The sequence below is a fragment of the Oryctolagus cuniculus genome, chromosome 11 (assembly GCF_051225735.1).
Source record: "Oryctolagus cuniculus isolate XC-2025 breed Fujian yellow rabbit chromosome 11, ASM5122573v1, whole genome shotgun sequence".
NCBI lineage: Eukaryota > Metazoa > Chordata > Mammalia > Lagomorpha > Leporidae > Oryctolagus > Oryctolagus cuniculus.
The window spans coordinates 87,926,930-87,950,121 of NC_142877.1; the positions used below are offsets into that span (position 1 = coordinate 87,926,930).

The following is a 23,192-nucleotide window of genomic DNA, read 5'->3' on the forward strand; positions in this document are numbered from 1 at the left end:
TCCAGTCATTTTGCCGTATGTCTTCAGCTATGTCTCCAGTTGGTTATTTATAATTCTGGAAGCAAAGTTCTGTGATCTGCCATCTGCAAGCTGGAGATCTTATTAATAGTACTATTTCTATGTAGCGATATGTTGTAACCTTTCCAGAACTCTTCTTTTTAGACTTCTTTATTTATTTGAAAAGAGAGTTACAGAGATGCAGAGGCAGAGACAGAGAGAGGGAAGTCTTCCATCTGCTGGTTCACTCCCCAAAAGGCTGCAATGGCTGGAACTGAGCCGATCTGAAGCCAGGAACCTGGAGCTTCTTCTGGGTCTCCCACATGGGTGCAGAGTCCCAAGGACTTGGGCCATCTTCCACTGCTTTCCTAGGCACATCAGCAGGGAGCTGGATTGGAAGTGGAGCAACCGAGACTCAAACTGGTACCCATATGGGATGCCAGCATGGCAGGTGGCAGCTTTACCTGCTAAGCCACAAGGCCAACTCCCACAGCTCTTTTTTTTTTTTTTTGGTCTATCATCTATTATGTTCCTTCAGCCTAAAGAATGTACATTACTATTTCCTTAATGCAGATTTTCCAGAAATGAATTTTTTCTGACTTTATTTGGTTAAGTGTTTTAAAAATTATTTTCATTGTATTTGAAAGGCAGAGGTAGGAGGATCTCTCATCTTCTGGTTCCCACTCCAATGCCTACAACAGTCAGGGCTGAATCCTGCTGAAGCCATGAGCATGGAGCTCAATTTGGTCTTCTGTGTGGGTGGCAGACCCAAATGCTTGACCCATCATCATCTGCTGTCTTCCAGATTGTGTAATATAATGCTGTACTGGAAGCACAATAGCTGGGATTGCAGCCAGGCACCCTGATTTGAGATGTGGTCATCCCATGAAGTGACTTAACTGCTGTTTCAAACACCCCCTACCCAAATATGTTTTTAAGTCACATGCAAACAATGTATATTAAAAGCTACTTCAGAAAATTCATGGAAGATATAATGAAAAGATATATTTATTTCGTTGCAAAAAAACTTGAGATCAATGTGTTTTTTTTCAAAATACACATTTTTTCATGGGCCTTTTAAAGAGTGTGTGTGTGTGTGTGTATGTGTAAATATAGTTAATATGTTTTCTGAGTTGTGAGTATATTGCATTTTACTAGCTTCCTTGTTTAGGTTGATGTATGTCTACCTAATTGTTGATTCTTAAAAGATATTTTTCTTTGTCTTTTCAGATTATTTTCTTTGACTATTGTTTTCATTAGTTACACTCTGATTTTACTCTTTGAGGTTACCTTGGTGTTTACCCTATTTGAATTAATTGTGCCTCCTAAATCTATTGCTTGATGTCTTTATTTAGTATTGGAAAATTCTTAATGTTAAATGGAGAGTCAACCTTCCATATCTGTGGTTTCTACATCCATGGATTCTCCCAATCACATATAGAAAATATTTTTTGTGCTGATCACCTACAGATTGTTTTTCTTTTCATTATTCTCTAAATACATTATGACAAATATTTATATAGCATTTATATTTTATTAGGTATTATAATTCTATATTATTTAAAATATATTGGAGAGTGTGCATAGGTTGTATGCAAATACTGTGCCATTTTAAAGAGACTTGAGTGTACACAGATTTTGGTATCATCAGGTGGGTCCTGTTACCAATTCCCCTATTGGTACCAAGGGACAGCTGTAGATATCCTCTAATTTTCTTATACTCTTGTAATTATCTTCATTTGTGTCTCTATGTATCTGAATGTTTGGCTACTCAATTTATGGTTCTTTAGTTCTTTGGTTGTGTCTAATTTAATGCTCAACCTATCAATGAAAGTCTTGTTTGCAGTTATTACACTTTCTCAGTATTATACTTTCTATTTTTATTTGGTATTCAATGTCTGTTTTCATAGTATCCAATATTCAAGTATTTAATTTTGACATTTATTTAATATGTGCAACAATGTCTAATAAATCTCCATGTATGATAACTTCATGGTTGGATTCTACTGCCTATTGTTTCTCTTCATTTTTAGTCACCTGATAGTCAGCTTTTTATCACTTCAGTGACATATCTGAGAAAGCTAACTTTATAACTTAAAACAGTTGAAATCCACAGTCTTAAATCAGGTGACTGTTGTTTCTGCATCTGGTGAAGGCATTCTTGAAGCAGAGTTCAGAGGTTACAGAGAGCATCACATGGCAAGAAAGTATGCATATTTGTCTGCCTATCCTTATAAAATCATCATACTTCAATAATGGGGACCCTACCCTAACTGCCTAATCTGATTTCATCACTTCTCAAAGACCTCACCTCTAAATATTATAATTGGGTTAAGTTTACACACTGTTAGTGTAATTGATAATACTGGGGACCAAGCCTTTAACACACGGGCTTTGGTGGAACACTCAAAATATTATATGGTGATAATCTCCTTGTTTATTTTTTGTTTGGCGGACAGAGAATATTAGAAAAAATGAAGTTACAGAATTGGTTTCCACCAGTTAGACTACTGTCATTTTCCTTTAGAGGTCTTTAGTTTTATACTAAAGGCAATTTCTGTACAGTGAAATGCAGATATTGTTATAGAGCTTGTTTTAAAGCTGGGCTGCAGTAGTGCAGTAGTGCAGAAGTCATTCTGTACTTGAATTATCCTTTTAAAGTGTAGTATATGGAGATCCTGATCAAAAGCTCTTATGTTATCACTTAGGAGGGCCTTGGAACACAAATCTTGTCCTGGTCCTGTGAATAGCCCTTTCCTATAATAATAGATATCTTCAATGATGTGTATCCATCATACTGCTTAATCTGCATCTTAACTCTCTTATTGTACCCTTTCAGTTCTCTTATGACTTGAATTGCTCCTCAGAACCTAGGCCATTGTAACTTTAAACTGAAAGCTTGTGCTGTATTTTATATTTTATATTTCTGTCTCTTATCCTTGTCCTGTTGTCTTTTGGATTGGCTTTTTCCTCATTTCCTCTTTTTTTTTTTTTTTTTTGGACAGGCAGAGTGGACAGTGAGAGAGACAGAGAGAAAGGTCTTCCTTTGCCGTTGGTTCACCCTCCAATGGCCGCCGCGGTCGGCGCGCTGCGGCCGGCGCACCGCGCTGATCCGATGGCAGGAGCCAGGAGCCAGGTGCTTTTCCTGGTCTCCCATGGGGTGCAGGGCCCAAGCACCTGGGCCATCCTGCACTGCACTCCCTGGCCACAGCAGAGGGCTGGCCTGGAAGAGGGGCAACCAGGACAGAATCCGGCGCCCCGACCGGGACTAGAACCCGGTGTGCCGGCGCCGCTAGGCGGAGGATTAGCCTAGTGAGCCGCGGCGCCGGCCCTCATTTCCTCTTTTTTTCTCAATTCCTACTTCATTAATTTATTAATTTCATCATAGAAGTTACAAAGCTTATACATATTTTATTTCAAGCTAACAATACATTTACTAACTTATACGTATATAATATTTGGGGTTTTAAATCCATTTAATGCTGTAAAGAAGACATTGTTGTTATTTTAGATAATATTTGATTATATCTGCTGACGTTTATTGCTTTTATGTCTTTCATTTCTTGTTTCATTTAAAAGCTTGAATCATTTTCTTTTTTCCTGATTTAGAACTTTTAACTTTTCTTCAAATTAGAGAACTGATTGTTGGGTAGCTCTGCCAGATTTTGTCTTTGTCTAAAATATCTTTCTTAACACTAATGTGTTAGTTATAATTTAACTTGGTCTAGCTAATACAATGCTCACATCGCATACTGGGATGCCTTCCTTTGAGTCCTGGCTCTGCTTCCTGTGATCCCAGGAAACTGCAATGATGGCTCAAGGTTTGAGTCCCCATCACCCACAAGGGAGATGAGGATTGTGTGCCTGACTCCCAGCTTTAGCCTTGCCCAGCCCCAGCCATTGCAGGCATTTGAGGATTGAACCAACATATGGGAGCTGTTTCCATCTGTCTCTCTCTCTCTGTCTCTCAAATAAAGTAATAAAATTACAATTTTCAAAAGATGATTTATAAAATAAGCAATTGTCGAAATATAGTAAGGTGTTTTAAAATCATCTTACAGTGCAGAAAAATCATCTACATAGAAATTATAATTGGACACTTTTATTCTCCTAATGATCCTATAGAAATATTACTAAGGATATAACATTTGAAAATTCATGAATATAGTTAAATAGAGCAGAAAGTAAAATTAAAATGTGTTTATTTAAAAAATTTAAGCTGCACTTGTTGGCTTCCTCTTTTTTTTTTTTTTTTTGACAGGCAGAGTGGACAGTGAGAGAGAGAGACAGAGAGAAAGGTCTTCCTTTGCCGTTGGTTCACCCTCCAATGGCCGCTGCGGCCCACGCGCTGCGGCCGGCACACCGCGCTGATCCGATGGCAGGAGCCAGGTGCTTCTCCTGGTCTCCCATGGGGTGCAGGGCCCAAGTACTTGGGCCATCCTCCACTGCACTCCCGGGCCACAGCAGAGAGCTGGCCTGGAAGAGGGGCAACCGGGACAGAATCCGGCGCCCCGACCGGGACTAGAACCCGGTGTGCCAGCGCCGCAAGGCAGAGGATTAGCCTAGTGAGCCGTGGCGCCAGATGGCTTCCTCGTTTTAAAGATGATAAAATCATCATATTTATACTTTACTCCAACTGTTCCTCCCAGTCTTATCAACTCTAATGTCTTTATTTCTTCAAAAATTTATTGGGATTTTCTTTTTGATTAATCCATATGGGACCTTAACTTACAGTATGATTATGTTACAATATATCCCTCATAAGTTGAAAACATTATATCAAAAATGTATTCAATATACTTAATATATTAATTTTCATATTATAGCAACACAGTTCATTACAAAGTATGGTTTGTTCACTATAATAGTAGCCTGGCTGATTGGGACCTGTGGCTCACTGCCACTGCCAATCATCAGGAGAAATTATATGACTGTATGTTATTAACCTAGGAAAAAGTCAAAATTCAAAATTTGAAGTATAATTTCTTCTGACTGAATTTGTCTTTTACACCATCAGAATGTTGGAAAATAATTAAGTACAATCATTATAATTTAGAATTTAAATATTTTGAACAATATTACGCTTCTTAACAATGTAATTTACATTTTTGCAATCTTCTTTTTCTCTCATGACTTTTATTATTCATATAAGATCCATATATTTACCTACTGAGTTTATATCTTAGTGAAGCATTAGATCTGTATGAAAATGGTCGGTGTCATGTCGCTCCCCCTCTTCGTGGAGGAACGACACAGGACCCTGCGCTGTTCTTTTGTCTGCTCGGCCCTTCCCGGGTTTGCTGCTGGTTCTTCCCGGGTTGGCTACCGACCCTTCCACCTCCGTGGAAGGGCGGTTCCCCCTAGCCACTTTCCCCACTTCCGCGGGGGAGCGGCACACTGCCGGCGGGCTCTCTCGGGGGCTGCACAGGTGTTCCTTCAGATAGATGTTCCTGGTGCATGTTGTCTCTCTCCTCCTTTATAGTCCTCTTCCACCAATCCCAACTCTGCTACCCACACGCCGAGTACGCTGCTCTCCTCCAATCAGGAGCAGGTCCTGCAGCTTGTCAAGTTGGTGAGAGGCAGCTGTGCAGAAGCTGTTTCCTCCTCTCCCAGCGCCATATTGTGGGAGAGCAGATGCATAGAATAAGTCTTAATTCCAGTAACTTAGTCTAGTCCGAGTTGCTCCCAGTTGCTCCCCACAGTGTCAATTCTTTTTACAAGTGTTTCTTCATTGTTTGCTTGTCTAACTTACGTCATTCTTTAACTGTTTAAATCTCATTTTTTTAAAGTGAGTCTACTGGAGATTCTATTTCCTGAATTCTTTCATATTTGAGAATGTAGCAGTTGCCTTCATACTTGAATGAGAATATAGCTATATATAGGTATTTGTTCTATTTTTAGGTTGCTTTGTTTCTCAGTACATAGTGATCATTGCTGCACTACACATATGGTATTATGTGTTGGTGTTGTAAACCTTCAGGCTAATTGGAATTTTCTCTCCTCATAACTACACTTAGATAATGAAAATGTTTTCTCTGTTCTTAATCAATAACTGAAGCAAGAAACCTTTTTTTGTTTTTGTCTAAGATATCTTTCTTAACAATAATATGTAAATTATAATTTAACTTGGCCTAGCAGTTAAGATGCTTACATTGCATATTGGAATGCCTTACTTTGATTGTCAATATAGCCATAAAATTTTCTTGGAAAGTAATGTCCTTTTGAAACTACAGATTAAGTTACTCCTTTGTTTATGGAAAATTTTTATTTGATTCAGTTTTCAGTCATAGCATCCATATTTTGATTGTCTTTGTCTTTCCTTCATGTCTATTATTAAATGGATTTAGTGTGTACCTTTTATCTTCCTCACACTTTATTCTCAGCAGATTATCTCCTTTTTTGTAGGCAGTTTAATTTGTATATCTCCATACAGTGCTTTTTCTAAATTATTTATTTAGTTCTAACATGGTGTTAATTTGGTCATTTGTTTACTTATTTGTTTTAGTATCTTTGAACTCTTGTTGTGTTAGATTTCTTTAATATGTTCTTCCATAGCCCAAAGCACTTTGGACATAGTTTCTTCTTTCTTGAGTTATGTTTACTTCAGAATAGAATCCTTATTGTATTAGTTATATATTGCTCTGAATTAGATTATCCCAAAACCGAGCCGCTTGAAACACCAAACATTTGTTACCTTGCATTTTCAGTGGGTCAGAAGTCTGGAAATCACTTAATTGGGTGATACTAGCTCAGGATGTCTCAGTCAAGCTGTGAAGTAGGACCACAATCATCTCTAGGCTCAATGACACTGATATAGGTTTGATGCCAGGCCCTAGGTACATATAGTTTTAGCTTATTTCATTTTATTTTTCTCATTAGGCTGACTTTATATAATCAAAATTTACTTTTCTCATATGTGCCACCCTTTTCATTGTTATATTTCAGCCAGTGCTTTAGAGGGCAAGCTTACTGTGATTTTCCTAAAGGTTTATTTTATTTACTTGAAACTCAGAGTTACAGAGGGAGAGGGGAGGAGACAGAGAGGTCTTCCATCCACTAGTTCACTCCCCAAAAATGGTCACATCAGCTGAGACTGGGCCAGGCTGAAGCCAGGAGCCATGAGTTTGGACTATCATCCACTGCGTTTCCCAGGCTGTTAGCAGGAAATTGAATCAGAAGTGGAGCAGCTAGAACTTGAACCAGCGCCCGTACGGGATGCCGACACTGCAGATGACAGCTTAACCTGCTACACCACAATTCTGGCCTCCGTGATTTTTTTCTTTTCTTTTCTTTTCTTTTCTTTTCTTTTCTTTTCTTTTCTTTTCTTTTCTTTTCTTTTCTTTTCTTTTCTTTTCTTTCTTTCTTTCTTTTTTTTCAATTTTCCTTTAGCTCTTCTATCTTAAAATATAAGAGATACGGCTTCCCATGTTCAGTGTTCTTCACTTTGGCTATAGGCAATTTTTTTGGATGAAGAATAGCATCAGGTTTTTCTAAGTTCTTAATAGTTCACTTCAACAACCAATTTTTGTTATTTTTGGTGGTGGTCAGGGTTAAATTAGAGCAATGGTTGTCTTCAGTACTTGCTGTGTTTCCTTTTTCAAAGATGTTATTTTTAAAAATATTAACAAGAAGTATGTTCTCTTTTTAGAATTTAAAGGAACAGAGACATACACAGTGTAAACAGTAAAACTTGACCTGCTCACCACTTCTCTCTGTCATTTTGCAGGATTACAGAGTTGTTTATAAGTCAATGCAGACTGTCTTCTATACAATACAATTACAGATGTATAGAATTTGATTCAGGTTTATGCATAGACTTAGATTTAGATTTATTCAATAGCTGAAAGTCCATGTATTAAACTTGAATTTCACATAGAATAATATATCACAGACATCATTCCATGTAAGTACTATTACACATAAAGATTATGCTTATTAACTTTGGATATATTCCATATTGTATTTAACTGTCCTTTTACTGATAGACTTTTTTTAACTTTTATTTAATAAATATAAATTTCCAAAGTACAGATTTTGGATTATAGCCATTTTTTCCCTCCACAACCTCCCTCCCACTGCAACCCTCCCATCTCCCGCTCCATCTCCCATCCCATTCACATCAAAATTCACTTTCAATTATCTTTATATACAGAAGATCAATTTAGTATATACTAAGTAAAGATTTCAACAGTTTGCACCCACACAGAAACACAAAGTGTAAACTACTGTTTGAGTACTAGTTATAGCATTAATTCACATAGTACAACACATTAAGGACAGAGATCCTACATGAGGAGTAAGTGCACAGTGACTCCTGTTGTTGACTTAACAATTAACACTCTTACTTACGGTGTCAGCAATCACCCGAGACTCTTGTCATGAGTTGCCAAGACTCTGGAAGCCTTTTGAGTTCACCAACTCCGATCTTATTTAGGCAAGGTCATAGTCAAAGTGGAAGTTCTCTCTCCTCCCTTCAGAGAAAGGTACCTTCTTCTTTGATGGCCCGTTCTTTCCACTGGGATCTCACTTGCACTTGCAGAGATCTTTCATTTAGGTCCTTTTTTTTTTTTTTTTTCAGAGTGTCTTGGCTTTCCATGCCTAAAATACTCTCATGGGCTCTTCAGCCAGATCTGAGTGCCTTAAGGGCTGATTCTGAGGCCAGAGTGCTGTTTAGGACATCTGCCATTCTATGAGTCTGCTGTGTTATCCCGCTTCCCATGTTAGATCGTTCTCTCCTTCTTAATTCTATCAGATAGTGTTAGCAGACACTAGTTTTGTTTATGTGACCCCTTTGACTCTTAGACCTATCAGTATGATCAATTGTGAACTGAAACTGATCACTTGAACTAGTGAAATGGCATTGGTACATGCAACCTTGATGGACTGAATTGGAATCCCCTGGCATGTTTCTAACTCTGCTGTTAGGGGCAAGTCCGATTGAGCATGTGCTGAACTGTACATCTCTTCCCTCTCTTATTCCCACTCTTATATTTAACAGGGATCACTTTTCAGTTAAATTTAACACCTAAGAATAATTTGTGTTAATTAAAGAGTTCAACCAATAGTATTAAGTAGAACAGAAAATACTAAAAGGAATAAAGTAGTAAGTTGTTCCTCGACAGTCAGGACAAGGGCTGATCAAGTGTTTCTTGACAGTCAGGACAAGGGCTGATCATTGTTTCTCATAGTGTCCATTTCACTTCAGCATACTGATAGACATTTAACTAGTCTCCATTTCTACATTGAAGCAATATGGTAAGGAATATCTCTAATATATTGCTTATTTATGACCATGCAATGGGTTCATAGAATTAGAGATGCAAGATAAAAATATTCCTCAGCATTATGAGGTTTGAAATTATGGTTATTCCAGTAGATCTGTAACTCTTACAGACTATTGAATAGACAAATTTTAGCTTCTTTGTATATTGATTGAAAAACATAATGTGTTTTAAAATTTGATTTTACCTCATAAGCTTTATTTAATGTCTCTAGCCTAACATGTCACATACTTAAAGCTCTTTCTAATAAACAGGCTTAACATGGAAGCGTGCATGGTATGTGTGAAGCATAGCAAAAAGGCCAGCATATTGGGATGAATTTAGGGAAGGAGATGAAATGAGTAGAGGATGAATTCAGAGAGATAATGAGAGACAGATCACAACAGGTCCTGGAGGCCATTCTAAGAACTTTGGAGAACCTCCTGGCTGTTATCAAAAATCTAAAAAGTATTCTACAAGTATTGTTTCCACTTGCACTGCACTGTGACCCCCCCCTCTTTATTTCCATAGCCTCTGGATTAGTTTTGCCTCTATCAAAAATCTTAAGCTGCTTCATCACTTCCAAAGGCAAAGCCACCTTTGACAACTGTGTCTGACACTGTCGAACATATATTTTAGCATAAATAAAAATGCCTTTGATAATTGTAAAATATATATTGTTTTATTTTCATCCATATTAAGCTCTTTCTTCATCCCAGAATTCTGTCTACCTTTTCTGCTTGCAGATTTTCCTCTTGTTGATCTATAATTTCTTTTCATTTTCCTTTGCCAAACTTTTTACCTTACTGCAATGTGTAGCCTGATGCTTCATTCTTGCTTTTCTTCATGAGTTAATCTTGAAGACTTCACAGGTACTGTCCCTGCTCCAAATGAGTTTATACAAAATGTTATTTCTGGAAAACTGAAAATCCACTTAAATGGCTTTTAGTAATAGTAAGCTTGTGAACATGGATTGTTTAAGATGTTTCAGTATTTGAAAATGACATTTCATTCTATGCTACTGCTAATCTGTCTTAACTGGTGTTCCCTTCTGCCTAGACTGCCAACTGTTATTGTAATCCAATGGGTTAATTGATGTTCATTAGAAATGACCATAAGGCACATTGAACCCTGATCTATGTTTTATTTCAGCAGACACGGCGTTACATTGTAGCTAATATGCATTTATTATCAAATGAAATACACTATTTTTTCTAAAAATCATTTTTCTTTAAATTTTTAATTAATGCTTAACATATTCAATATGGTTTGTAGATACAATTCCACTAACATAATAATATTCTCTCTTTAACCTCTCATTTTCTCATCCTCTCCCTCTCCCTTTCCTTTCTTCTCCCTTTCTTTTTTAGTTTTGAGATAACATATTTTAAATTTACAGTACAATAAAAAGGCTTAATACATTACTGGAATAAGAAGTTTAACAAGTAAAATGCAAAAAAAAGACCCTAGTTTAGTGGGAATATAGACAATTTTTATAAGCAATAATTGAATGGAAAAATGGTCATTTCACCCTAATACAATAAATCTTATCCCTTGTAATTTATAATATAAATTTAACCTAAAGGGGAAACTTGTTGAAGTGAAATGGACAGTATGAGAAACAGTGACTTGATCAGCTCTTGTCCTGATGGTTGATGTACATTGTAATACTGTATCCATTTTAGTAATTTTTTTGTTCTGGTACCATTGATTGAACTCTGTAATTAACACACAATTATTCTTAGGTGTTTAAATTTAACTGAAAAGTGATCCCTGTTAGGAATTTGGAAAACATTATGCTGAGTGAAATAAACCAATCCTAAAGGGACAAATACCACATGTTCTCCCTGATAGGTGACAACTAACTGAGCACCAAAAAGGAAACCTGTTAAAGTGAAATGAACATTATGAGAAATGGTGACTTGATCAGCCCTCGCCCTGATTGTTGATGAACAACTTAATATGTTATTCCTCTTAGTATTTTTTTGTTTGTTCTACTTAATACTTTTGGTTGAATACTGCAGTCAATACACAATTCTTCTTAAGTGCTGAAACTTAACTGAAAAGTGATCGCTGTTAAATATAAGAGTGGGAATAAGAGAGGGAAGAGATGTGCAATTCGGGACATGCTCAAGCTGACTTACCTCAAACGGTAGAGTTAGAAACATACCAGGGGATTCCAATTCAATCCCATCAAGGTGGCATGTACCAATGCCATCTCACTAGTCCCAGTGATCAAATTGTGTTCACAATTGATCATAATGATAGGACTAAGAACCAAAGGGATCACACAAACAAGACTAGTGTCTGCAAATACTAGCTGATAGAATAAAAAAGGGAGAGAATGATCCAACATGGGAAGTGAGATACACAGCAGACCCATAGAATGGCAGATGTCCTAAATAGCACTCTGGCCTCAGAATCAGCCCTTAATGCATGTGGATCTGGCTGAAAAGCCCATGAGAGTATTTCAGGCATGGAAAGCCAAGACACTCTGAAAAAAAAAAAAAAAACCTAAATGAAAGATCTCTGCGAGTGAGATCCCAGTGGAAAGAACATGTCTTCAAAGAAGGAGGTACCTTTCTCTGAAGGGAGGAGACAACTTCCACTTTGACCATGGCCTTGTCTAAATATGATCAGAGTTGGTGAACTCAAAAGGCTTCCATAGCCTTGGCAGCTCATGACAAGAGCCTAGGGTGATTACTGATGCCATAAACAAGAGTGTCAATTTGTTAAGTCAACAACAGGAGTCACTGTGCACTTACTCCTCATGTAGGAGCTCTGTCCTTAGTGTGCTGTACATTGAGATTTAATGCTATAACTAGTACTCAAACAGTATTTTTCACTTTATGTTTCTGTGTGGGAGCAAACTGTTGAAATCTTTACTTAATGTATGCTAAACTGATCTTCTGTATATAAAGAGAATCGAAAATGAATCTTGATGTGAATGGAAGGGGAGAGGGAGTGGGAAAGGGGAGGGTTGTGAGTGGGAGGGACGTTATGGGGGGGAAGCTATTGTAATCCATAAGCTGTACTTTGGAAATTTATATTCATTAAATAAAAGTTTAAAAAAAAACTATAAGACGTGAATACCTTAAAATAAAACAGTAAATAATAAAAATAGTATTCTATATTTGAAGAAATTTAAAAGAGAGATTTTTGAATTCTCTCACCACAAGAAATGATATGCATATAAAGTCATGGATATGCCAAGTACCCTGATTTGGTGACTACATAATGCATACATATATATAAAAAATTTTATAATATAAATTTAACCTATATTTTAACTTAGTCAAATATTTGAGAGGGCAGAACAGTTTATTCCTTGATAGCAACAGGTAATTTCTCCATCATAAGTACTGTTTTACATTATAGGAAAATGCCAGTACTTCTCTATTGATTGTAGATGAAAATTTCAAATGTCAGATTAGTATACAAATTTGGATTTGGGTTTCTTCTTTTCTTCTATTGGTATCCCATGCTTTTCTTTTGTGTTACATATTTTAGTTCTCTTCACAAGAAAATTTACATTTTGGCATAAAAATGCTTAAAAAGTAAAAGAAATTGCATTTTTGTAAGAAATAACCATGCATATCATTAAGTTGCTTTTTTGACTCAAGCTATTAGAGATTCCACAATTTTGAATTAAATTCTTTTGAAATGTGTCTCTGAAATATTGTATAATAAATTCATAATCCTATTTAATTATCTGAATTTTAAAAATATGATAAAAGTTAGATTTTTTTGTGGGATCTTGGTAATATTACATGATTATTCCTTTTATTCTTCCATCTCAATATAAGAGTCTACCCTTTTTTTGCAAAGTAATATATATTCAGAAAAAAATCTTGGGTAAAATTTCTAAATCACTTCAGGATAAATTTATTAGTAAGTTCCAGATATTTTATATGCATTTTGGTTTCTTTTAAAGGTTGTCTGTTTCAATCAATTATTAAATTCCTTTTTTTTTTATTAAAAAAAAGTCTATGTGGGGCTAACATTTTGGTACAATGGTAAAGCTGCTACTTGTGACACCAGCAGTCCATGTTGGAGTGCAAGTTTAAATACTGGCTGCTGCACTTCAATCCAGTACTCAAGCTAGGGTGCCAGGGAAGGCCACAGATGGTGGCTGAAATTCCTGGCTTCTGGCTTCAGTCTGGCTCAGGCCGGGCAGTTGCTGTGGTTTGGGAAGTGAACCAACAGGTGGAAGATCTCTGTCTGTCTGTCTGTCTGTCTCTGTCTTCCTCCCTCCCTTCCTCTTCTTCCTCAGTCACTCTTCCTTTAAAATAAACAAATCTTTAAAAAAATAAATCCTAGAGGAAAAGGACAGACACAGTTGTAAAGGCTTGACACCAGTAATTGATTTTTGAAAAAAGCTACTTCAAAAGAGTATAAATAAAATTAAAAAAAGAAAAATCTTTTGTGTGTTCTAACATTGAATTGAAAAAAAGTTGTGAGAGTTTGGCAAGAAAATTGGAATGAAGCACAGCTCTCCAAGATTTAGCCTCATTGACTCCTATGTATATGATCCTCACAGAAGATATTTCACTTACTCAAGGCCTTAAACTTTATTTTCAGTTTTAAGAATTACTTATTTTAACTAACAGAGTAAGACCTACACAGAATATATATGAGTAGGCTCTAAACAGACACACACACACACACACACACACACACGTATGTACATGGAGTAGGACCTACATACACACACATATATTACACAGAATAGAACCTAGACACATACACACACACACACACACATGAACATTTAAAAAAATGCATTTATTTATTTGAAAGGCAGAGTGACAGGGAGGAAGGAAGGTCAGGAGAGAGGGAGGAAGAGAAATGGCCTCCATCTCCTGGTTCACCCCCCAAAACGACCTCAACAGTCATTGCTGTGTAGGGTTTATGCCAGGAGGCAGGAAACTTGATCACAAACTCTGTAGCCAGGACAGATTAGACATTCCAGTGTGAGATGTGCCATTGCTGGCAATGGCTTAATGTGCTGTGCCACAGTGCCTGCCTCTGAATAACATTTTCTAGATATTTAATATCCTCCATGAAGCTTTTACAGACTTCCTTGGCTGTTCTTTTCAATGCTAACTCCTGATAATTCATTTAAACAACCTTCGCAGTTTTTATTCTTATAACCACTTAGGTGCAGTTGCTAATATTTCATTGATTCTTATCCCATTGTGCTGAATTCATTTGGAAATCTAAAGTACATGTTCCAGTGGTAGAAAAATGATGACCTAATATTCTACATGCAACTTAAAGCTAGAATTACAAATTCAAAAGCATTAGAGTAGTTGAAAAATGTCCTTTCTTAAAAAAAAGGTTTTCTATCTATTCCCTGTTTAGTTAAAAATAAAACATTCAGTGTCCAATGTATATCTTTTAATATGTAATTCAATTTTCAGTTGAGACATGTCATTCAAAAATATACCTCTGAGATGTCAGTTTAAATAATAACACATTTCAGTAAGAATGTATGATATGATGAATGGAAGGGGAGAGGGAGTGGGAAAAGGGAGGGTTGCGGGTGGGAGGGACGTTATGGGGGGGAAGCCATTGTAATCCATAAGCTGTACTTTGGAAATTTATATTCACTAAATAAAAGTTAAAAAAAAAAAGAATGTATGATACAAATGATAGTAGAAAATTTTTCTTCCAGGTGGTTTAGAATCTTTGAAAAATCTTCAGCAACTATTCGTGGACCATAATCAGTTAATTAGTACAAAAGGTCTTTGTGACACACCTACCATTATACACCTGGATTGCTCATATAATCATCTGACTGATGTTGAAGGCATTGATAATTGTGGGCTGCTCCAAATATTGAAGTTACAGGGGAATTATCTAAGTGAGGTAATTTCTTTGAATTAATTGATTTGTCATTAATACACTTTCTTTCTGATAGAAATATCGACTATTCATTTTTAAAGCAATTTTGACTATTTTTTGTTTTCTTATCAGATGCATTTGCTTTTCAATTTGCTTTTAAATCTTCCATACATTTTTCTGTTTCATAAGTGATCAACAGTTATAATATTTTATAAATAAATAAAATGTCAGTTTTCATAGTACTAAAATATAATATCTAATACATTTTCAGTTATTTTAGTGTGTGTGGGAACAAATTTATCCCTTATAAAATTCTAATTATTTTGTCATAAAATTCCTTTAATAAAGAATATTAAAATTATGAAATTAATGAACAGAAATTGTATTTACATTAAAAGTCTCCTTTAGTGGCATTGATGATAAAGAACTTATCTGTAATTTTGATGGATTTTATATTTTTAAATTTACTTAAAAGACAAAGTATTTTGAATACTACAAACTAATGAGCCAAATTTAATTATAGCTTCCGTCCTTGGATAATCATGTTCTACTAAGGGAATTATACTTGGATGATAATAGCATTTCAGCTGTGGAAGCATTTTCTTCATATTGGCTGCCTTTATTACAAAATCTTACTATCTCTCAAAACAGGTAAATGCATACACTGTTTAAGCAACACATTCCGTGAAGGATTGCTTAAAATAAATATGTGATGTTTATATACAACTGGAAAAGCTGCGTTTCTCCAGCAATTCAATGGGAATGCATCAGACTAACTTAGGACATAAATTACAAAGATAACCTTAAACATTTTGAGATATTAGAGGGATGTTATGTCATAACCTAGAAGTTTAGCAGAATTTTAGTTATTGATTTATCTTCCTCATTTTGTTTCTTCTCAAAGATGTACTTGTAGAACTCAGGGTAGCTTTGTTTATAATTGTAAAGAATATAGTTCCCCGGAAAATACAGGAGGTAGTTAATCTAATTCAGAAGGATGTCTCATTCGTTCAAATGGTACCTATTAAGTCTTAGGGAAAATAAAAAAAAGATTTTTAACCTGCTCTCAACTTGCATATCTTTTGTAACTGTTAAGATAGATTTAAATTTGATTTCCCTAGGGATATAAAGTAACACTTGAAAAAAAATACCTTAACATTAAACTGAAATGTGTACCTGTCCCACAAAATCCATTTGAGACCACCAAACATCTGGATCCTTGCAAAGAATAACTGTCTAAAACCAAAACAGGAGCAGAATACATGTAACTCCCCCTCTGCTTACTATTTAATTGAGAACTGTTTACTCTAATAAGATTAATTTGTTCATCAAAGGCACATGGAGTGGAATAAGAGGAACCACCTTTAACAAGAAATCGCTTCTTTGGGTTAGACTATGCTTACAAAACAAGTGAATAAAGACAGTCTAACGTGTATCTGTGTATCTCCATTATTTCCCAAAACATATGCAAAGTTATCTCTCAATCTCGGCCACAATAGTGCTTGCACTATGAGCATGTATGTTCTAGACTATTTGGCTTTCACATACGAAACTTTGATGATTGAAAACTGAATCTGTGTTAAAAAAAAAAATTCCCTTAAATTGTTTTAATCAGATCTAAGATATGAAAGTTCAACTGTGTTTATATTTGCTCCTTGAACTAGCTCCAACAGAAGCACTGTGTAAGAATTTGGCTATCTATACACACACTGGATTTTTTCAGAATATTTTCCAGGTAGCAAATATAATTTTAAAATGAAATATTTAGCTGTGTTTTGACCATACACAATAAACCACTCAGGAATTGATATACATAGCACATTTTACAGAACTGATCTCAAACCGTATTAATAAGCTTTAAAAATACTTAAAGAGATCAAAAATATTTAAATCATGAATGTATTATGAAAATAGTAACTTTAATTTATTTGGGCAATTTAAATAAAGAAATATTCTATGCCTAAAATTTAAATAATACTATCTGATAGACTTTAATGCTATCAATCTGATATAATCCAATATCAACCTAGCGGATATTATATAAATTAGTGTACTAATTTTTTATAATTGAAAAAGATGATTGATATAATTATTGCAAATGATCCCTATTTTAATTTTGTTTGACTAGCCTTATAACATTGGAATATTGGCCTGGGATTTGATATTTTGAGATATTAAAAAACACATGCTATATATCCTTCAAAAATATTTAGGGATAAAAGAACTCAATATTTTATCTGTACAAAAAGTATAATTATTATTTAATATGCACAACACTTGCTTATATTTGACAGTTTTGGTGGGGGGTCTCTCAAAGTTCTTTACACAGGTAACGGTCTGCTGTTTCTGAGAGGATGAAGGGAGAAGGCCTAAGGGCATCAGGGAAAAGTGATGAAAATTGACATAGAATAGTAAAATTTTTCCTTTGTAACATAGTTTAAAAATGATCACCAATCTAAAGATTTTTTTTTAACACAAGCTAAATACCCTTAACTATGGAACTTAACCATCTTAACATTATGCTTTTATATGTGCATTGACTCCTAAAGAATCATATCAAGTTTGATAAAACAGAGTCAGCCCATCTGGGATTGAAGTTTTAATCTATGGCTTATCAGTAAATTGATGTTGAACAACTCTCTCCTCAGTATTTAAGCCTCGTTCCCCCCACTCACCGCCCACGTATAAAAATGTAATGATGCCTACTTTATCCATTCCTTGGACTTTAATGATGATACAAACAAAATGTAGGTGAAGTCATTTTGCTATTTTGAGAAACATTTTAAAAATATGATACTTGGTTTTGTAGTTGGCCTAGCCTTTAAATTGCATATATTTTCCCTTAATTTTTGATAAATATTTTCATCACAAGGAAGGAATTATGTATCCATATGTTTTTTTTTTCCTAACAAATGGAATACATATAAAGAATGGTACTTAGTACATATTGTTTGAAATATTTGTTTCATCCAGACTTCTGTTTTAAATTTTCATTAGGACATGTGACTGTTTTAAGTTTGACTCAGTGGAGCCCTGACTGGAAGACTCCCTGGCTTCATATAACTTTCTACTTCCATGAGACTCTAAATAGGAGCAGAAAATGGAAACTATTACCCATTGGCTGCTCATTGTACAAATCTTTTGCTTTTTGTCATCTTTGAAATTTATATCTTTTTAATGCCCAGGGCTAATGTGACAAGGTCAAATGGTATTAGGTTTTCACTAATGTCCTTTGTCTTTCTGGTTTGAATTTTCTTGGAAAAAAATATACACAGAATGTCAGTAAAAGGAAAAGTTCTAGAGGTTTAAATAAAGGATTCCACTATTAGGTTTCCACCATCCTAATGAATAGTCATAAAGGTGAATGGATAGCCTGTTTTCTTGATTAAAATTTCAAAAGAGAAAAGGGGCATTATTTTAAATCATGGTTAGCCAAAAAGACAAAATCCAATAATATTACAAAAATATTTGGTCAAAGCATTAATTTCTTGGATTTTTTTTTTGCAAAGAGAATTTTTGTTGATATTTAACGCTAAAACTATTGATGATTTTCATTTGATGTCTCACATAACCTGTGTGTCACTAAATCACTTACTGATTTAAAAATGAAGTACTTGAAAAGAGACAAAAATATATCCTGAAAGTCTTAATGTATCATTAGCTATGAATATTTCAAAATCCCTTAAGTAGAAGGATGAAGACTTAGTAGAAACATAGTATATGCAAGTAAGAATTTTCTTGTTAATGAATACACTTAGATTTTTGCTTAAAATTTTAAATCTAGAATTAGCAAATATCATAGATTTAAATTCACTAATTATGTACCAACAGATTTTCAGTTTTTCCCTTTCTCCTCTCATCTCTCCTTTACTTCCTACAGCTCCACTTTGTCTCTCCATCTTCCTTTACTTCCTGTTCCTTCCTTCCTCAAGTAAATTTAACCTTTATGTAAAAATAGTGAAGTGTAGGTATAAATATAATAATGGCCATTATTTTCTCAGTGTTTCTTTTATTAAATTGGATTTTTCCTTTAGAAATTATTTTCATGGGGCAGTATTATATAGGTTTGATATGAATAGTAATTTTGTACCTAGGATTGGCAACATTTAGCAAGATCTCCTTCCAGCCTTGATATTTAGGCTATTTTTTTTTTCCTTCATCAGGGGTATCTTCTTTCTCTCTGCTAATGCAGAACAGAATAATACAAGAGAGGAGTCAAGGTCAATTTCAAGGGTTAGTCTAATGCCAGATCCGTGAGGCTTCCAGTCATAGTGTTACTCTGTGAGCTTCTGACCTTGGAATAACAGGGCGTTTTGTTTTGTTTTGTTTTAACCATGGCAGGGGAATTGTAGAAATACAGAGATGAAAAACTGTGACAGGACAACTGGAGGACAGTATTAGAAATAGGAAAGCAAAAGAAATACAAATTTATACATTCTTTTAAAAATTTTTTTGCCAGAGATACAACTTTGGATTAAGTATATTTTGAAGAGTTGTGTGATTTCAACATTTATTGGAAGGGATGATTCACTATATTTTTTAAATTATAAAGAAAATATATTTTATGCAAAAAGGCTTTGCTTTGTGTAAGATTCAGATATGCTGACTTAACTTTAATCTCTAAATAACTACAGTGATTGATTATGTTACAGAGTAAGCCTGGCCTTCTCTTGGCTAGATATGCAAAGAAACTAAAGTTAATTTTCCTTTCTTAACTTCATAACTTTTGTTTCCAGTGATATACATATTTTTCAAATGATTTATGTGTCTTGCTTGAATTTATGTTTTAGAAATGTTAACTTACAGTTACATAAATTATAACAATTATTACTTAAAATTAGTTTTAAAAAGTTTTAAGCAGTATTTATTATTAGAATATTAACATGCATAATTAATAACATTGTTTTAAATATCCATTATGTCTGCCAATTTTAAGCCTATTCTGTTTGTAAAATATTTTATAACATTTTCTTGGTTTCATGTCTTGTACGTTGAACATATCTCCAATTTGCAATTAAGCCCACTGTAACTTTGAATATTTACATCACTTAGATTGGTTTTAGTGTACTGCAATCTAATAAACATGCATTTTTAAAACTGAAAAACAAAGCCAAAGATTCTAATCAGTAATGGTGTTGAAAAGTCAAAATAAGCTTTTTCTTCATGTTTGTGCCCTAAAGATTTAAGTAATGTATTTAAGACAGGGAGAAAAATAGATAATATAAATTTTCTGTAAATTTGGCCTCAATAAGAAACAAAATAATAACAAGAAGTCACTTATTGTTATTTAAATGATAAATACATAAAGTCTATTTGTGATTGAATTTCACAATTCTGTAGTAATTTCTCTTTTAAAATAAATAGAAATTTTATGTTATAAATTCTTAGTTTTATAATTGTTGGTTATCTAGTAAATATTTAATAAATTATAATTGTATATATAATTATATAAACTATGGAATTATACATTTGTATTGCTGTATAGTTACATTGATAATAGTAACAACAATCCAATTTAAAATTTTTATGAATTCTGTATTTTTGTTTTCAGTTTGACAAAAATTGTACCACTTTTTCATTTTGTTTCCTTGGAAAAGCTAGACTTCAGCAACAATTGTCTTTCTGGTAAGTTTACAGCAGTGTACAATATGTTAAACAATAGGCTTTGGAGTTTCTGTTCCAAATATGATAAGGAGTTACTTTGAATATATATGTGTTAATGGCATTTATAAAAAAAAAATCTGTATGACATACATGCTGATATTATTCAGTTAAACTATCCTTTCCACTTTTAAAATCATAGCACTTCCAAATCTTGATTTTTAGGCCTAGACAAATGTCCCAATTATATATTTATTTAAAAGTCATATGTATATCTCCCAGGAAATGAATAGAATAATGAAAGTAAGTAAACAAACATGTCTAACTTCATTCCTAGGAGGTATACAAGAGTCATGAACTGAATTATTGCATCTGCCCCCCATACACATCCATTCCTAATCTAGATACAACTAGTCTGACTTTGTCATTATAGGTTAATTTTGTCTTTATGTTTATGGAATCAACCATCCTGTTGTTTGTCTTCAGCTTTCCTTGCTCTGTATTCATATGACATTCCACTATATTGTTTTTATCAGTATTTATTCTTTCTTGTAATTGTTGAAATATATTAATATATCACAGTTTGTTTTTCCATTCACCCCAATGATCAGGATTTAGATTGTTTAAGATTTGAGGCTACTGTGAATATAACTTTGTTTTAAAAATTCTTGTACATTTTTTTTTTTGTGGACTTCTCTTGGTCAAGTGTTTAAGATAAAATAGTTGTGTGTGTGTGTGTGTGTTTAACTTTAAAAGAAACTAAAAAAAAAAAAAAAAAAAACAAAACAAAAAACATTTTCCAAAGTTGTTGTAGTATTTTACAGCCCTGTCAGTAATGTGTGAAATTTCCAAATGCTCCATTCTGGAGTATTTAGTGTTTTGTTGTAGTAACTCACTGTGGTTTTAATTGACATTTTGCTGATAAAGTCATTTAGCTTTGTCCACATGTTCTTTGGTGGTTTCTGTATCTTATTGTGTCTGTCTATTCAAGTGTCCCATAATTTTAAAGTATTGGTTATTTGCCTCTTATTGATTTATAGATATTCTTTATATATTCTGGAAAAAAAATCTTTGTCAGATATATGCCACGTAAATACTTTCTCCCAACTCTGTTTTACCTATTGATTTTATGAATTGTATATTTACATGAGCAGATGTTTTTAGTTTTGATGAAGTATTTCTTACATAGTTATTTTTATAGTTATTTTTCTCTATGTCTTTTGTAATAAATATTTTCCACCCACAGATGGGAAAGATAATTTCCTATGCTTTCTTTTAGAAGTTTTGTTCTTTTAATTTTTCCAATAAAGTCTGATTCATCTTAAATTAATTTTTACATATTATGTGAAGTAAATATTGAGTTCATTTTATATGAATATGCAGTTGTTCTAGCAACACTTGTTAAATAAGCTTTTTTCATCACTGGGTTGCTTTGGCATCCATCTTGTAAAATGTTGTTTTATGTTTGGTTCACTTTGGGATGTGCTTCTTTTAACTGCTTCCCTCTTTATAATGCTTCATATATTCCTGTTTATTTAAGTATAGAATAAATTTAACTGTATGTGGTCCATTGTAGAGAATATTCTTTACTGATTCTGTACGTTGTCTTCATTTAAAATATGTTATATTCTGGTAGGAGTTAATTTATGGTTTTGTTTCTATCAGTCGTCATTGCATTCTGTCTTTTAGCATGTCATTTTAGTTTGCAAGTTTAGTGCATTTCTCTACTGCAGGGAGTGGTGTCCATGCCTAATGCATAGTATTTCTGGGTACTATCTGAATCACTGAGATGCTCATTTAGGTCTGGTGCATGGGAGGCTGCAACTCCAATGCCTATCATTGCTGCATGAACTTAAGCATTAACTTGGGACTCTTATCCCTACTGCAAGTGGTCTCTGCAAGGTTTTGCAATCTTGTTCAATGTGTGTGACAAGTAGCACTTTTCCAAGGATATATGATCAGTCTTCATACAGGTTTCACAATGGTCTCTCTCCAACATACACATACAGCTTTTTAAAGTACTTTTCACCACAAATCCTAGCTTCGGTTTTACCTCCTTTAGTTTTACCCTCTCAGCTCAGCAAAGTAGACTCTGAGGCTCTTTTTTATGGCTTGGAAATAGTAACATGCCTCCAGGTAGAAAACTACTGCGATTGTGGAGTGATTGCATGTTCACCTCGAATACTTCACATCCTTTAGTGTCAGACTTAAAAATAGGTGCTTTATCTATATATTGACTTGTTTGATGATTGTTTTCTGTAGAAAAGTACTTCATTGTAAATTGTTGCATACTGTACTCTAGATTTATTTATTTGCTGATTTTACTTTTGAAAGTATAATAGTGTCATGTAGTTCTTTTAAAAGGTATATGTTCAACTTTATCGTCTATCCTATTATCTTAGATTTTACTTCTTCAGATTCTATACTTAAAATCTGGTATAAACTGTCCTGAATCCTTTATGCACATTATTTAATCCTATGATCTTC

The 23,192-nt window shown here is 34.1% G+C and overlaps 1 protein-coding gene across 7 annotated transcripts in view; it reads left to right on the forward strand.

Moving 5' to 3' along the window:
- The window catches only part of LRRIQ1 (leucine rich repeats and IQ motif containing 1), a 240,047-nt gene that overhangs the window by 56,569 nt on the left and 160,286 nt on the right, over nucleotides 1–23,192 (forward strand). For all 7 annotated transcript variants that reach the window (XM_008256858.5, XM_051845711.3, XM_089307544.1 and 4 more), the window contains exons 11-13: nucleotides 14,935–15,128; nucleotides 15,628–15,755; nucleotides 20,656–20,729. In XM_008256858.5, coding sequence (XP_008255080.2) covers nucleotides 14,935–15,128; nucleotides 15,628–15,755; nucleotides 20,656–20,729 — 396 coding nt within the window. The remainder of the gene's footprint in view (nucleotides 1–14,934; nucleotides 15,129–15,627; nucleotides 15,756–20,655; nucleotides 20,730–23,192) is intronic.